The 17093-nt window shown below is 43.8% G+C and overlaps 1 protein-coding gene across 2 annotated transcripts; it reads left to right on the forward strand.

Moving 5' to 3' along the window:
- Positions 1–6117: 6117 nt before the first annotated feature.
- Positions 6118–15218, forward strand: LOC118557203 (max-interacting protein 1-like). Of its 2 annotated transcripts, XM_036126758.1 has the most exons (6): positions 6121–6509; positions 9020–9122; positions 9257–9286; positions 10360–10474; positions 13984–14158; positions 14235–15218. In XM_036126758.1, the coding sequence occupies exons 1-6, from the start codon at positions 6278–6280 to the stop codon at positions 14405–14407; spliced, it is 828 nt and encodes a 275-aa protein (XP_035982651.1). In that variant the 5' UTR covers positions 6121–6277; the 3' UTR covers positions 14408–15218. The 2 variants fall into 2 exon arrangements, with proteins under 2 accessions (XP_035982652.1, XP_035982651.1); XM_036126759.1 differs by lacking the exon at positions 10360–10474 and having other exon boundaries at positions 6118–6509.
- The last annotated feature ends 1875 nt before the right edge of the window (positions 15219–17093 follow it).

Here is a 17093-nt window from a genome sequence, read left to right on the forward strand (position 1 = left end):
TATTGGGATTTTATGTGATAGCCCGATACAAGAAAAGGATACATGGTTTTCCTAAAGTTTGCAGCTAAAAACAGTGTTCAGAGTACATCTGTCTGTAATAATTTCACGTGAATAAAGCTGTTCTGGGAAGACCTCGGAGATTTGAAAGAACATCAGTGAACAAACAGCATCATGAAAGGCAAGAAGTACATCAGAGAAAACACCCTGCAAAAAGAGAACTAAAAATAAGTAAACTTTTCTTGAAATGAATGTATTTGCCCTTGATTTGGCATTGTAACCAGGAGTAAATATTTATATGTTTTGGACATGTCAAAATTTTAAAACAAATTCTTTCTATACTATATATTTATTTTTTAGTCCAATTAATTAAGATAAGATTATTTGCCAATGGAATGAGTATTTTTACCCCTAAAATAAGATAATTAGATAAACTGCACTTGAAATTAAACAATGGAGATGAATTGCTCCTATTTTAAGTGCAAAAATCTTATTCCATTGGCAAATAGTCCTATTTACCTGCTCAAATCAAGGGAAAATACTTTAATTTCAAGAAAAAAATGCCTTATTTTTAGGTCTATTTTTGCAATGCTGGGATAAAGGTGGGGAGAGGTTTAAAGGAGACTTAAGTTTTACAACAATATCCCCTTAATCCAGAAATCAAAAGAGTATGGCACAACTCCAAACCTACCAAAAACAGCGTTAAACAGAGAAGCAGCCAACAGGCTCGCTGCTGCAGACGTCCATAGCTTAGGATGAGCTGGGGACGGGGCAGCTAGTAGCAGATAACCACACTCCACTTTGAGAAACAGTATCAGGAAAAGTGTCGGTGTTGAAAGAGAGTCACGAGGAATCTCATTTCAAGCCGTGCAGGAGGCACAGTAAACACGTGCTCCTGATAGAGGAGCTCTAACGGACTTTTGGGTCAAAATGCCTTTCCTTGAACACAACCATACACCATGGTGTAACATGGCGGTGTCGGCATCATGCTGTGGGAATGCTTTTTTCCTCCGTATCAGAATCAGCTTTTTCTGCCATTTATGTGTACACATACGACGGATTTGACTCTGGATCGTACAATGTGCTTACTTACACAATTGGTACCATAACACAATAGTGCAGTAATAAAAATGAAACACAGTCTGCAGTGTAGAGGAGTGCAGGGAAGTCAGGACTGATGTGTGGGCGGACGGAGCTATAAATACGTGGCAAACCTCGAAGAAAACCTGTTAAAGGCTGCAAAAAGGTGCGGGTTCACCAGCAGGACGGCAACCCTAAAGGTTACAGCATGAGCTGCGGTGCAATCGATTAGTTCAACGTAGATTTATGTGAAGTTGAGTAAAGCTCAGTCCTCCTCCGACTGACCTTGAACTGTTTTGCAAAGAAGAATGGGCGCTTATTTCAGTATCTAGATGTTCAAAGCTCGTGGAGATCTAACCCAAAAAGATAGACGGATAAATAGATAAGATATTTTTTTTCTGTTTAAAAAAATAAGCAGCGCTGTGTGCCTTTGCCGCTGCTGTGATGACAGACGAGCCACTGGTGTAATCCTCAGGCTTTTCAGATTACTCCAGTTGGGGTCACATTCTACACCAACCTACAGCGGGTCAGCTTTCCACTCCCTCGCTATCACTCAGCCCGTCCGCACACAAGCCTCGCAGCGCAGATGAAGCTTTTCCCGGTGAAACGCTCTCAGTCTCCCTCCCCCCACTGATCTCTCGGTCCAAATCTGTCCTTTTGAGCACGCTGGTCAGAGAGCTAGGAGCCGAGGGTGATGTGCGAGTTGTACATCGGAGCGGCTGCAGCCACGAAGGAAGAGCTCGGTTCAGAGCAATTTATAAGAGCGCAACCCGGCATGTATTCGAATAAGCATCTTTGCCTATTTGTGGCCAGATTATAAAGTATCAGGGCTCTTGGCGACGGATATAGACTCCATGGGAGGGTGAACTCTCTTTCACTCGGGCGTTCGTTACAGGCCTGGCCACATCTGCAGCAGGCGAGCCATCTGCACCTATTGTCTCAGAGACGAAACACGGCCCCACACGCATGGCTGGCCTTGTAAAGGCAGTCAGTCCCTTTCCACTCTGTTCTCTACTATCCCTCACAGTGTGTGTGTGTGTGTGTGGGGAGGGGAAATTACCTTTTAATCCCACAAAAACAACAAACAGCAAAGAGACAACAAACCACAATGAGATTTGATGTCAAGGTTAGCTCTTCTTTTGAAACAGAAGATAACTTTAAACATCAGTGAGGTCATTGACACTATCATAAAAAAAAGGCAGATGACAGTAAGGATGGGTTGTGCTCGTTGAGATATTAAATATAATTTCCCGCTACCGTCGGGGCAGTTCAAAGAGTTTTGGGAATACGAAGTAACATAGATGTGTGAGAGCAACGACGGGACCGCACAGCAAAAGAGAGAAATAGTTGTGAAGATAAATCTTTAAAAAATTAGAATGTCAGGAAAATATTATGGCTTACACAATCGTGGGGAAGACTGCTGACTTGACAAATATCCAGAAGACAGTCATTGAAGGAAGCTAAGCCTCAAAAACGTATTTGCTTAGAGAAGCTGGTTGCTCACAGAGTGTTCTATCCAAGCATGTTCATAGAAAGTTGAGTGGAAGGAAAAAGTATTGAAAAGGTGCAACAGGGATAAACAGTACTGAGAGGACTGTCATGCAAAATCCATTGAAGGAGTTGGGGGAGCTTTACAAGGAGTGGACTGAGGCTGGAGCCAGCACATGTAAAGCCACTACACACAGACTAATTAGTTACAATCTTTGAGTCATTTCTGAATCAGAGACAAAATCAGGAGGGTCTTACCTGAGCTAAGGCGAAAATGACCTGGACTGTTGATCAGTAGTCCAAAGTCCTCTTTTCAGATAAAATGAAATTTTGTGTTTCATTTGAAAATCAATGCTGCAGAATCTGGAAGAAGATGGGAGAGGCACAGAATCCCCGTTGCCTGAAGTTCATCAGAGGTTGCAACAGTCCGTGATGTTTTGGGGTGCCATTTCATGGGCAGGTGTTGATCTACGGTGTTTTCTGAAGTCCACAGTCAGCCCAGCAATCTACCAGGACATTTCAGAGCACTCCATGCTTCCTTCTGCTGACAAACTTTCTATAGATGCATTTTCCAATAGGACTTAGCATGTGCTCACACCGCCAAAGGTACCAAAAGCCATTTCAATCACCACGTTGTTCCTGTTCTTGATTGGCCAGGAAACTGGCCTGACCTGAACCCCACAGAGAATCTATGGAGCTTTGTCAAGAAGAAAATAAGAGACACCAGACCCAACAAGCAGATGACCTGTAGGCCCCTATCAAAGCAACATGGGCTTCCATTGCACCTCAGCAGCAACCCTGGCTGATCGCCTCCATGCCACGTAGCATTGAGATAATAATTATTGCAAAAGAAGGTTCAACCAAGTACTGAGTGTATGAAAACAATCAATGGTAAATTGTCTGCATTTGTATAGCCCTTTATGGTAAATGGTAAATGGCTTGTACTTGTATAGCGCTTTTAACTAGTCTTGACGACCTCCAAAGCGCTTTACACTACATTCAGACATTCACACACACATTCACACCCTGACAGTGGTGAGCTATGTTAGTAGCCACAGCTGCCCTGGGGTAGGCTGACATGTACCGGCGCCACCGGGCCCTCTGACCACCGCCAGCAGGCAATGTGGGTGAAGTGTCTTGCACAAGGACACAACGATGGAGACTTTCAAAGCAGGGGATGGAACCGGCAACCCGCCAGTTGCAGGACGAACTCCCTAACCTCTGCGGCACCATCGCCATTGCATTGCATTTTAAAATACTAAACAAGGAATAAACCAGGTGGTGAAGAAATTGAATGTCACCATATCCTATTAGTTTTTAAATAGATATATAGAGCCTCTGAAAGTAGAATGGGAGGCAGATATTTTAGTTATCAGGCTCCTCTCCTGTAGAATCAACTCCCAATTTTGGTCCGTGAGGCAGACACCCTGTCTACTTTTAAGACTAGGCTTAAAACTTTCCTTTTTAAAAGGCTTATACTTAGAGTGGCTTAGGTTATCCTGAGCTGTCTATGTAGTCATGCTGTTATAGGCTTAGGCTTCTGGAGGACATCAAGATCTATTCCTCTCACTCTCAAGAGTTCTCCACTTTTGTTTAGCTGCAACACCATAGAAAGGATTCCTGGATCAATGTTTGCTTCTGTGCATTTTTTGTGTGTCTGCCCCGTCTTCTCAAAACCCCAGTCAGTCGCGGCAGATGATCATTCACACTGAGCCTGGTCCTGCTGGAGTTTTCCTCCCCACCATCGCTACATGCATGCTCAGTATGAGGGATTACTGCAAAGCCAAGGACAAAGCAGACGGCTGTCCACTGTGGCTTTATGCTCTTTCAGGAGGAGTGAACGCAATCTGCTGGGTTTCCTCACATAGAGAACTTTTTAACCAGTATGTCTGGATGATTTAATTGAATTAAATTTGTAAATCGCCTTAAGATGACATATTTTGTGAATCAGCACTATTTAAATAAAATTGCATTGAAATTAACCTAAATAGTTGCTTGGATGTTTTGCAAACAATGTATTTCCCAAAGAATCCTTCTATCCCCACATCCCTGTGAGATTTTTAAATGTTTTTTTGACATCTCATCTGTGTAGATGTATTTTTTTTTTGCAGATAACTATCAAGAAACTATTTGAAAATGATGATGTCACAAACCTAACCACTGACCCCAACAGCAAGCTTTAAGTATATTCTCCACACACTGCTGTCCCAAGACTCTGCCAGGCCGAAGGTTGAATGTCATCGAGGGGCACGCTTCTATCTGCGCCACTTGCAATGAGGCTGCATTTGATTTGTCTCTATAGTCAGAGCTCACACCTTAGTGGAGCATGTTTCATTTGCAGGCTGGAATAAGCGGTGAGATTTGCTAAGTGTTGTGGTGATGACCACAATTAGGAGCACTATATGTGCCACTAATTTAATGAGGTACAAGTTGTCCAAAGTGGTTTTTAGCTGCAGCTTTAACTGCGTTTTACATGCACAGCAGCAATATTGAATTTTAAAATCCATGCCGTTCCTTGACCTCCGACTCCCCCAGTCAGAACACCACCTTTAAAGAAACCTTCTTGTCTTATTCTGACTAGAAACCTCCACACTCCATCTCCAGGATACAAACAGAGCGTGCCGTCTTTGAAGGAGGCTGGCTTTGGGTTAAGGTTTTCTTTGCAACTTCTGAAGAAAAAAGACTAAGACTTGTTTATCCACCTATAAACAGTATTTTCCTGCAGTAATAGGAACTGGTGACCTTCACAATAAGAAAGAAAAAAAGAACATTATACGGAAACATCTCAAGACATCAGCCAAGAATAAATAGCTTAGGCACAAATAGGTTTCCAAGTGGAAAAGGCTCTGAGCCTATAGTATCGCCAAAGTGGTTGCAAAGAAAACAAAGTGTTTTGAAATGGTTAACTCCTGATCTCTGGTTTATAGAAAATGTGTGGCCAGAGCAGAAAATGTGTGTGCGTGAGCAAGATAGCCTGCAAACCGGACTCAGTTGTTCTGCCAGGAGCAAAGGGCTAAAAATTCAAGCAAATTATATTGCGAGAAGCTTGTGGAGGGTTACCCAAAAATAAAAAATAAAAATAACAAATGTTTAGGCAAAATATTTTGTCTAAACATTTTTTGTGCTTGTTTGCTCCGGCTTTTAGTAAACAGAAATAATTGTGGTAAATTGAACTGAAACAAGAAAGGACCAGGGATGAATTATAATCAAACAGTGAGAGCAAATGTCGTTTTTTTTCCTCTCTCTCAGTGTCTGATTAGTGATTGTGCAGCAGATGATAAGTTGAACTACTACTGCGGCGCCACATTGTTTCCAAATATCTATAAATCAGTGTGCGCAAAATAAAAGGTGAGATTCCGGTTCATATATTTGTTAATTTTTTGTTCTAACAAAGTGGCTCAACTGCAAGCCGAAGCATCTTTTTATAGTTGCATTCGCCACTCTCCTGCAGTATTGATAATGGGGATTTATTATGGAACAGTTGACAATGAATGCAATGTGCATGCGTTAGTGGGAGGGATTATCCACCAAGTAGGGCAAGTGGCTAAGGCTAAGGACTGCAATTCCATCCAGCCTAGTTCATTTCAGTCATCCGCTCTGAGCACACACACGCACAGGACAAGGGGAACACATCTCTGCGCAAACCTCCTCCACAATAATAACAATAACAACAATAATAAAAGCCATAAGTAAAGAGAAAAAAAAGGGGGAAATGGTAAAGTACATCCAGCACAGCAGCGAGCTGAGAAGCGAAGAGGTCCTGTCGAAGTCTGACGCGTCCGAGGAGCAGCAGGAGAGGTTCGGGGAGATGTCCGGCTGTTCTCTCGGCGACGCGTTCTACTCCGGCTGTTCCGCAATGGACCAGCTCGGCACTTTCATGCGGAACGTGCAAGTGCTGCTGGAGGCGGCCAGCTACATTGAAAGCGCCGAGAAGAGCAGCGGAAGTAAGTAAACAAAACGGGACGTTTAATGCGGCCGCCGAGCAGACAACAATGGAGAAGCGAGGGCGACAAAAGACGCGCAGCGGACAGATGCGCCGCTGGCACCCCCACGGCGCAGCGCAGCGCATCGCGGCTGCTGCTGCTGCTGCGAGGCTTCACCTGCTGCGCTCCCCGAAGCCCGACGCCTTCAAAACGGGGCTAAGTTGGAAAATGCGTTGGATGTGTGCAAATTGGAGAACAATTGAGTCGTGCAGCTGGAAATGGCTTGCGGCTTATCCCCGCTGCTGTTTAAAACGGAGCATTTTGCAGCCATTAGATAAGTAATTTTATTTAAAGAAAATAATAATAATCTCGTGCACGATTTTAAAGATCCTTCCACGTGTGCACGTGAGCCCACATTATAATAGCCTATTCGTGGCTGCCCATTCCTACGCCGAAACCTGTTATTTATTTATTTATTTTTATATAGCAGAAGCTATCTCCAGACTATTCCCTCCAAGCACGCACGTTCGCTGAGAAAGCACCGCGTTTTCCGTCCCTTTTCTACTCATTGACACTCCGATTGGGATTTTGTTTCCTCTTAAAATGTCCAAATTCTCAGTCCTGCTACCCCCAGTTCTCTGAAAGCTGCTGCTTCCTTGTGTGTGTTGTTCACATGGTTTGCACATGGAACAAATTGCAAAGTTTCCATTGGCTGCAAACAAAGTCCCCAGCCCACTGGTTCACAGCAGGCGACCAATCACAGGCAGGCTTTAGCTCTGACGTTTCATGTTACTGAGAAAGATGCTTCATGGGAACTGTAGGAAACAGTCACCTAAACCAACAGTATTACTACCGTGAAAGGGAAGTAGGGCATGATAAAGCACTCTGATGAAGGAATCATTTTAAAAGCTTTTTCTTCTTCATTTACTCAGCCCTGTTGTAAATTGTCGGTTATCGCCGGCCACTTTATTAGCTCCACCTTGTACTCTTTTGTGCCTGCTTTCTTCGTGGCACAGTTTGATCCATACCAACATGCGTTACAGAGTTGTTGCAGACTCGTTGGACGCACATCCATGATGCAAATCTGCTCTACCGCATCCCAAATGTGTCCTGTTGGTTCAAGATTGGATGACTTTGGAGGCTGTTGGAGAGCAGTGAACTAATTATCGCGTTCAGGAAATCAGTTTAAGATGATCTGAGATTTGTGACATGATGTGTGATCCTGGGAGTAGCCATCGGAAGACTTGTGCTAAAGAGATGGACATGGCTACTAGCATTTCTAAGGAAGGCTGTGGCATTTAAATGAAACTACCCCAATGCTATGATGCGATCCCCACCATCCTGGGCCGTCGATATGAGCCGGGATGGATCCGTGATTTCTTCTCGTTCATGCCAAATTCTGACTTTCATCTGAATGCTGCTGCCAAAAACTGAGACTTAGTGGTGTCAGCTTTCTCTGATCTGTTGTTGTGACATTTCAGTGAGTCTGTGCAAACTGTAACATCAGTTTCCTGCTCCAGCTGGCCTTCCGCTGATGTAGTCCATCTGGTTTGAAGTTCAACATGTCACGCCTTCAGAGATGGTATCCCGCGTACGTTAGCTGCTTAGCTGAGGTGCTTTTAACGTTCTATTGCACAACTGCGGAGAACTGCTATTCACTGGGTATCTTCTCTTTTTTTTCAGACTATTCTCTGTAGGCCTGAGAGAAATCTATGCCTAGATCAGCATTTTGTAGACCAGCCTTTTTGGGAAATCACTTTTTTCTTTCCCACTGCGTTTGAACTTCAGCAAGTCGTCTTTAACCACAGCTGAATGCCCTAAATGCATCCAGTTTCAGCCGTTTGATTGAATGATTCACTATTTCTGCTTAAAAGCAGCGGAAGAGGTGTTTGTTAAGGAGTTAGTCTGGCGGACTGTTGCAAATTACAAATATGAAGATTATCATTATCAAAATGCAACCAGCAGAGCAGGCCCGTGTGCTGGGGCCCCCCCACAAAACCAACAGGGACCCCAAAGAACACTCGAATAGTTACCAGGAATGAGGTTTACAAATTTATCGGTCTTCACTCAAAGGAAGGGAGCATTCTGTAACCATGATTAACTGATTTAACTTTTTTCTGAAAACAACAAAAGATACGTCATGTAGGATTTTAAAGGTGCACTATATGATATGTTTTTTGATGATTTTCTTTCTTCCGTTCCAGTTGTAAACAGTATCGTTAACGATAGAGGTGTAAACGACAAACATACAAACATGGTTGATCTCAGGAGCCGCAGTGAGCAGTTAATAGTTGGGAGGTCCCTGAATTATATTCTGATCAGGGCCCCACTCAACTTGTGACATCACCGTTTTCCTGTGTTTCTTTGCCTGGTTCCATTATTCCAGTTTTGTTTCAGTATGTGAACGTACAGTAAAATTCATCTCAGGACCGGATCGCTTTTGTCGAGTAAATGCAGCCCTCCTTACGTTTGCTACAGATTCGACAAAACGAAATATTAACTCCCCACATCTATTGTTTCCTCACCGTTAGAATGTGAGCACGGCTATGCTTCGGCGTACCCTGAGACGCAGATGGCACATCAACACAAACATCGCAAGTTCAAGAGCAGGAAAGTGGACAATATGCACAACAGGTAGGTCATATCATGTCTGTAGCTTCAGCATGTCCGTTTTGGTGTTTGCGCAGAGCACGCAGCGCTGTTGTGGATCGGCTTTTTGCTCTTGATAACATATTTGACAGTGAATGCTTTTGTTTTTGTTTCGACAGATCGGCACACAACGAACTGGAAAAGAACAGGTGAGTGAAGCCAGACTGAGAAGGTCCTAGAAATGCAGGTTTTTGCTCTGCATGGCGACGTTCAGAGAGATTATCCCAGGCGACACGACTGCAGTCCGCTTCATGCTCAACAGTTGTGCATGTTGACGAGTGTAGAACTCGAATGAAAAGAGGAATTAGGAACAATAAGAACCGACTTCACCGCAGGCGAGCTTTTCTAACGGCGCTCCAGGTGCACGAGCCCACAGCTTTCCTCCGCTCAGCCACATTTGCATATCTTGGGTAAATGCTAAAACGTTAACCGTGTCATTTTAAAGTAAGATGTGCTGCAGGGCTGTAAATGAGCTTATCGTCACCGAAACCTTGAGGGACACTTTTATAACCGACAAGTCTGTCGCTCCCGCATCGCGCCGGATATCTGTGCGCGTTTTTTTTTTTTGCAAGGCAAAGAGAACACAGCCACGGTAGAGCAACAGCGTTCCTCGAGGACACGCAGGCGTCTCCCCAGCCGGCAAACGGGAAGCGTCCGTTTCCAGACAACAGGATTCCTTCCTGAAAGGTTCCCCCGCTGGCGAGAGAGCGGACCGCCCTTTGCTTCTGGCCCTCAATGAGGCGGTTTTTGACTTAAACAGGGAACTAAGGAACGGTTGTAAACATTCAGTCTAAAGTGAAATCACGCACCACGCATGTGAAAACGGGCCGCTTCAAGGATAAAAGGACACACTCGAAAGGAAAGGTTCAGAAGAGATTATTCTAATTCACAAAATGGAGGCCAATGCAGGTATGACATCATGATTTGACCTACATTTACTCCATTATATGCAGGCATACTGAGAGTCCTTTGTCAGTTATTGTGCTCAGACCACAGAGGCCTCCGTGGATCACGAGCAGAATAATAGATGGCCTCAGCAACTTTGCAATCCCACGTGGCCGTTTACATTCACAACCGATTAATAATCACATTTTCATGCCACAATTTTTAGACGCTGTTGTTTTCTTTATTTTTTTTGGTCATGTTCAGTGTGGGGGACGTAATGTACTTGTTGTGTTCGGTCCCTGCAGAGAAATTACCTGAACGATGTCTCCTCCCACAGGCGAGCACATCTCCGCCTGTGTTTGGAGAGGTTGAAGTCGCTCATCCCTCTGGGACCAGACTGCAGCCGGCACACCACGCTGGGGCTGCTCAACAAGGCCAAAGCACACATCAAGGTGTGGTAGTCTGGAGCTGGTGTGGGAGTCGAGACTGCTGACGGTTCCCCTATTTTGGTTCCTAAAAAAAGGCTTCTTGTGAGGGCAGCTTTAGGTTTCGGGGAAAAACACCGGTGACATACATTCGCAGTTGTCGAACACGTTTTAATGCAAGACAATGAAAGCCAGAGTAAATATGAAAAGCAGTTTGTAAATGATGATTTCATTCACCGAGAGCCGATCTCTCTGAACCGATCTAAACCCCGTGTAAATATTGCCCCCACCGCATAATGCACCATCAGCTGTGTTAGGTAGGACTATTTCACTAGGCACACCCAGGCCTGCAGTCAACATGAAGCAAAAAGAGCTCAGAGAGCAACAAATCATTCTCGTTTCAAAAAAGGAAAAAAACAGATCGGCTTTTCCTTATCTGAAAAGCTTTACAATATCGTTTTTTTTAGGTTTTGCCACCGTTATCTACTACCACTACAGTGGTTAACCTTCCCAGGAGTAGACGAGTTTCCAAAATTACTCCAAGTGGCCATCAATGTTTCGCCCGGGAGGTCTGAAACGAACGCAGAAATGCTAAAGCTCTGCAGCTTCATTCCCTCAGTTAAGGTCAGCGTTCATGATTTAACAAAATAGAGGAGACTGGAGGAAAAACAGCATCCATGGGAGAGATTGTGTTAAATCACCACTGATGACTGTTCGGTATGTGCTAGAAAACATCCAGACTGCCCCCAGAAGCTATGGGGAAACATTCTGTGGACTGACTTTTTTAGGAGGTATGCAGCTCCTCCAGAGTTACCACCGGCCTCTTGGCTGCTGCTCCGATTGAAGTCCCTTGCTTGGCCTTTCAGTTGAGGTGTGCAGCCGTGTATCGGTCGGTTTTCAGCCATGAGTGATTCTTCCGGTGTTCAGATGATGGATGTTCCTTCAGATAGTTCAAACTTCTCCAGAGCGTTGACAAATGCTGGGTCCTCTGGTCTTCATGGTGTCGTTAGTCCGCCGGCGTTCTCAAACTAACGCTGCTGACATTCAGTTACACACAGACTGGTCCTATTTCCTCATTCGGCGACATTTAAGGCAGTTGGCACTCTGGGTTTTATTTTGGAGCCATCACCTGAGAGATTTCCAGCCGAGCCCATCTTTCATTAGATCCTTTAGCCCTAACGTTCTGTATGCACTCTGTGTATACAAAATGACAATAAAGAAAGTCTAAGTCTAAGTCTAACATTAAACGCTAAGCACGGGGTTGGCTGAGTGGACCACAGTGTCTGAGCCGCACGGAACAGACCGTGAGATTATATAAAACAAAACGACGACCTAACCCTTAAACACGGCCAACGTTGGTCAAATCCTTTTTCTCGGAGTGGAGCGGCGGGAATGGCAATAGATGCCACATAAAAAGCCACCCTGGCAGCAGCTTATGAGAGTTTATCACCTGGATGTGTAATGAGCGAGGAAGCTGGGATGTCAGCTGTTGACTTTGGACCTGTCTGAAGTCCAGGAACGGAGGCTCTTTATTTTTTTTTTTTGAAAAGTTGCTGTACCTACCTTTATGATTGGAACAAGAGGTTGTGTGTTTAAAGGGTGGAGCAGGTGGGGCAGGTGCAGCCGGCGCCGGGCCTTAAAGCTTCAGGGCACGAAAAGAAAAGCAAACCAGAATCAACACCTGCTTGGCAGAGAGCAATGATAAAAGCTGAAGCTCTCCAAGACAAATGCTCTCGTCACATTTATCTAAACACACAAGCCTCATCAAATATTACTCGGAACCAAGTTAAAAGTCTGAGCTTTGAGAATTTATTACCCGCCCACCGCACTATAGAAATCGTGCAAAGATCTACCACAAAGTACGAGATGCTTTATCATACTTTGACAGACATTTGTTTATATTAAACAATGTGCAGAACATGTAATGGGGGAATATGTTAAATAGTGTTTTTTTAAGCCGTTCCCCACATCTTTAAATTGATATTTATTAATAGCAGCGATACACTGCAAGAAGGAAACTAAAAGTAAGTGCAATTTTCTTGGAATGAGCATATTTTTCCTTAATTCAAGCAGATAAATAAGATCTGCCAACGGAATGTGTATTTTTACCTCTAAAATAAGATAATTAGATATACTGCACTTGAAATAAGATGATCAAGATGAATTGTTTCTATTTTAAGAGCAAACATCTTATTCCATTGGCAGATCATATTAATCACCTGCTCAAATCACGGGAAATACACACATTTCAAGAAAAATGTACTTACTTTTAGTTCCTTTTTGCAGTGTAAATGTTCATGCCATCTTTTTGGTGTTTCTTTTGGAGCAAATATTTTTTGAGCCTCCGAAAAATTGATCAGGATTTATGGAGCATCTATCCCTCTATAAAAGGAGTAAAAAAATACTCTGAACTCTTCCACACTTTGTCATGTTGCATCTATAAACTTCGGCGTACTCTGGGAGGATTGTCGTTTTGTAGGCAAACACAAAGTGGTGCCTGATTTTATAAGGGAAGTGACACGTGGTATTCAAAAGTTTGAGCAACGAGGAAAAAAAAAAATCCATTGAGTCAAAAAAAAAAAAATAGCAGAACCACGTTTCGATCCACGGTTCTGGTGATAGAACCTGTTGGCGGGACTGTTGGTTCTGCACCTCCCAAATCTGAAGTCCACAGAGGAGTGGGGGAGACGAAACCCAAACCTGCGGAAGAAGGTGCTCAGTATAAACTGTATAAACCAGGCTGTTGGCCTAGCAACAGTCTGCAGGGATAATGAGAGAAATAAAATGATTTGTGCTGATCAGCCGTCTCCCTGCAATCCCGCCCGGAGACGTTCAGAGGAAAACAAAGCAAGGAACGAGCATTTACTGGAGGAGAATATTTTAACGACTAACCACACCCAGTGTGTGTGTTTATGGAGAAAGGGTTAAAAACAAGCGCTGGCAAAGCTCGTTTGCAGTCCTGGAACTGGTTCCATGTTTAAAATGATAATTAGTTGATAAAAAACCATGGATGTTAGCTTCTAATGTTCTATACATTTGATCTTTAGTCAATCGCCCATCTTCCCATTGCTCAATAAAAAAAATTAACAACCTCACTTACATCTGTATTTTAACAACATGTTGACATTTCCCATATATACCCGGCGTGCCAGCAGGTTTTCTAACCCACATAATAACAGAAGGGACTCATGACCCCAGGCATTTGCTCATCATAGAAGTCTTTCTCCTTTACTCCAACATTTACATCCTTTTATCGTCCCACTACGCGCCGCTTTGAGTGCGGTGTCTTCACCAGGCAGTGAGCCTCATGGGCACCAGATATTTGGCTACAACTAAATCAGTGACTTTTGAAATATTTTATCGGAAAAGCACACAGCTGGATTTGACCGCAGAAACTATATACATCCCCTCCATACGGGAGAATTAGCATTTCTGTCACAAAGTGGTGTGCATAAATAGCTAAATAATAGATACGTTTTCTTTCCATCTCTACAAAACTGCAAGACGCTTAACTGTGACGCTTTGTTTCTCCTCAGAAACTTGAAGAGGTGGACCGGAGGAGTCAGCACCAACTGGAGACCTTGGAAAGGGAGCAGAGGCACCTGCAGAGGCAGCTGGCTCTGCTGCAACAGTCTCATGGAGAGAGGGAGAGGGTCCGCACGGACAGCCTCGGCTCCCGCGTGGACTCCGACCGCTCCGAGTCTGACAGAGGTCAGTGCTGCAATAAAATCTGCAATCCCCCCCCGACAGTTAATTGATTGATTAACGAATCCATTTTTTTCCGTAGAAATTTCCGAGGAAATTGAAGTGGACGTGGAAAGCACCGAGTTCTCCCATGGAGAAATGGACAATGTCAGCACCAGTGGTGCAAGCGACCTGGACGACCACAGCAGCCGGCAGAGCTCGGCCAGCGACGAGGGCTACTCCACCTGCAGCCTGAAGCTGGTCTTCTCCGCCTAAAACCACCAGCCTAGACCTGCAGGGAAGCTGCAGTCCTTTATGGCTTTCTCCCTTCAGAGCACCAGCCTACACCTCTGTTTCCCCCCTTAACCGTCTTCAAAAGAACCGGCCTCCCATTATGGGAAAAAAAACAACTAAAAATCAAGCATCGCCCCTCCCAGAACCAGCCTTAAGTTCAGTTGGACCCCCCCCCCCCCCTCTCTCTAAATGCCAGCAGCCTTCTCCCCGTCTCTGGCACATTATCAGAACGATAGCTCTTTGGTAACATGTGACCAATATCAAACGACCAATCCCTTTACCTTCTGTCGGTTCCAAGGAACTGTACTTGTTTTATGTAACCAGTGTCAAACACTGAGGAGGGAGATCTGCTTTAATCAAGCGGATCCTTAGAAAACCAGCACCACCCCCCCTCCACTACACACGCAACCAGCTCATCGTCGGAAACATCTCCATCATCGCCCATATGCCTTGCAAGAACGCCCCACACCCAGACAGCACTTCTTGTCGACCTTTGCAAGTGGGCAAGGGCTAAAAAGTAGTCTGCATTCCAAAAGATGCTCCACGACTCTGTTACTTCTGCTCCAGGACCCACAACTCAATCACTGGTTCCGCGTGGGGTCCCTCTTCTTCGACAGGTCCAATCAAAACAGGTGGCATGTGCTCCACTCTCGTTGTCCTAATATATTTTTTTGCATGATTCTATTTATTTTTGATATATTTAATTGTACTTTAGTTGTGCTAAACACACACAGGAGCATTTGCTGCGCTGAGTTTGACCCGTCTCTCAGCGTTTAGTTAAACGCTTCCCCCAAGGGCGGTTCTAGACCAAATTTACCAGGGGGGCCAAGGTGGGGCCAGTGTTTTTTCACAGGGGCACAGAACAAAAAAAAACAATAAAATGGCTATATTTAACCGTGTAATAATATTAAGTGAGCCACTTGTGGCTCTGGAACTGCAGGTTTCAGACCCCTGATCTAGCAGTTGAAAACTTTGCCCCTTGCTCAATACGGCTAAAGCTAAACGTGAAACATCTTAAGTTTTAAATTCTTTTTAGAGTAAAGCTGTATAGGTAATATTTATGAGAAGTTTATTTAACATCATGCTTTTAGTACAGGGGCCATAACAGGGGCCAGGGCCATTTCTGCAGGGGCATGGGCCCCTGTTGGCCCCTGTCTAGAACCGCCCCTGGCTTCCCCACCGTGTGCAAATTCATCCATTTAGTCGGCGATAAGCTAATCTAGCACTTGTCCAACAAGCACAAAGCTCAAGCAATAACGTCTAGTCTGATCGTACGCGTGATGTCGGCTGGGTTTAGTACTCTTTCTTTTTTTTCCATCCGCCCAACTCCAAATACCAGGATCTGCACTTGCTTCGGTAGTAGAATCCGCTACTAATAATCAGCAGTGAAATGATTGTAATCCACTGGAAACGCTATGGTGCATGTGTCTTGAATGTAGCCTTTCTAATATTGTAATGTACTTACAATAATAATCACAGTAATGTTGGCAGCATGAACAGCGAACTACAGAATATTGGTTTATACTTCAGTGTTTAATCCTGTATCTTTTTTTTTTTTGTACTGTAGCAGATGAAGTTGAATTTCTTGAAATCTGAAGACTTGCCACGGGAATTGGAGATATATATTTAATACAGAACTGCACTGCTGATTTGTTTCAATAATGGAAACCAAAAAAACATTCGTTTCAATATGAACATTTATCCGCATTCGTCCGAACAAAGTCCCAGGCAAATCACCACCAATTTGTGTCTTAACACGGGGGATGTCCGACGCCTTTGTTGGAGAGCCTTCCCCCCTGCCCGCCGCGTTTGGCAAACCGCAAAGATGCACTACTTAAAGAGAACGTCTGAATCATGTTGAGGCACAACCCAGAATGTTGTTCTTATGCTTTACTCAGCCGTCCAAGGTGACTTTTGTGCAAAAAAAATAAATAAATACGTGCTGCTGGTCCCCTGCTAACAATTTGTTACAACTCCTGGAAACTATTCCTAGAATCTTAATAAAAACTTTAAAACACAAAAGACTAATGCTGTGTTCTTTAAGCTTCCTTTCAAGGACTACATGGAGGCATATCACAATAAATTGTGATGTAATTAGAAAGTAAATGTGCTTCAGTAAGCCAATTGAAACTCAGAGATTGATATATTTCAAGTGTTTGTTAATTTTGATTATGATTGCAAATGAAAGCCAAAAATGATAATGGCTCATTAAAAAAAAAAAATCTTTAAGAGAGAATTGCTATGGCCTCACAGACGAGACTGCTGAGTGAAAGTTGTCCAGTAGACAGCCACTGCTGTCCAGATATATCAAAGTGGGTTATGGAAAAGTTTAGTGTAAGGAAAAAAGCCTGGTGGAAAAGGCAGCTCAAGCAGCGGGTGTAGCTGCATCCCATGAGGACAGAGTAGAGTACAGGGACATAGTTCTTAGTGGACTGAGCTTTCTGTATTAAAATCTGTGAATTGCTCCTATTTTTAGAGAAACCTAATTCTGAAGGATCATCAGAATTACCAACTTTTTAAAAACACATCCCCCTTTGCCTGATACTTCTGTGGAAAAGTTTCACTTTTCTTAACTGAAATAACTCAAGTAAATGGCCTTTTTAGTGAAGTTCTAAGTTACTGAAATGTTCCTGTAATTCAAAAAAAAAAATTAAAAAAACGCTTTAGT

The sequence above is a fragment of the Fundulus heteroclitus genome, chromosome 22 (genome assembly GCF_011125445.2).
Source record: "Fundulus heteroclitus isolate FHET01 chromosome 22, MU-UCD_Fhet_4.1, whole genome shotgun sequence".
NCBI lineage: Eukaryota > Metazoa > Chordata > Actinopteri > Cyprinodontiformes > Fundulidae > Fundulus > Fundulus heteroclitus.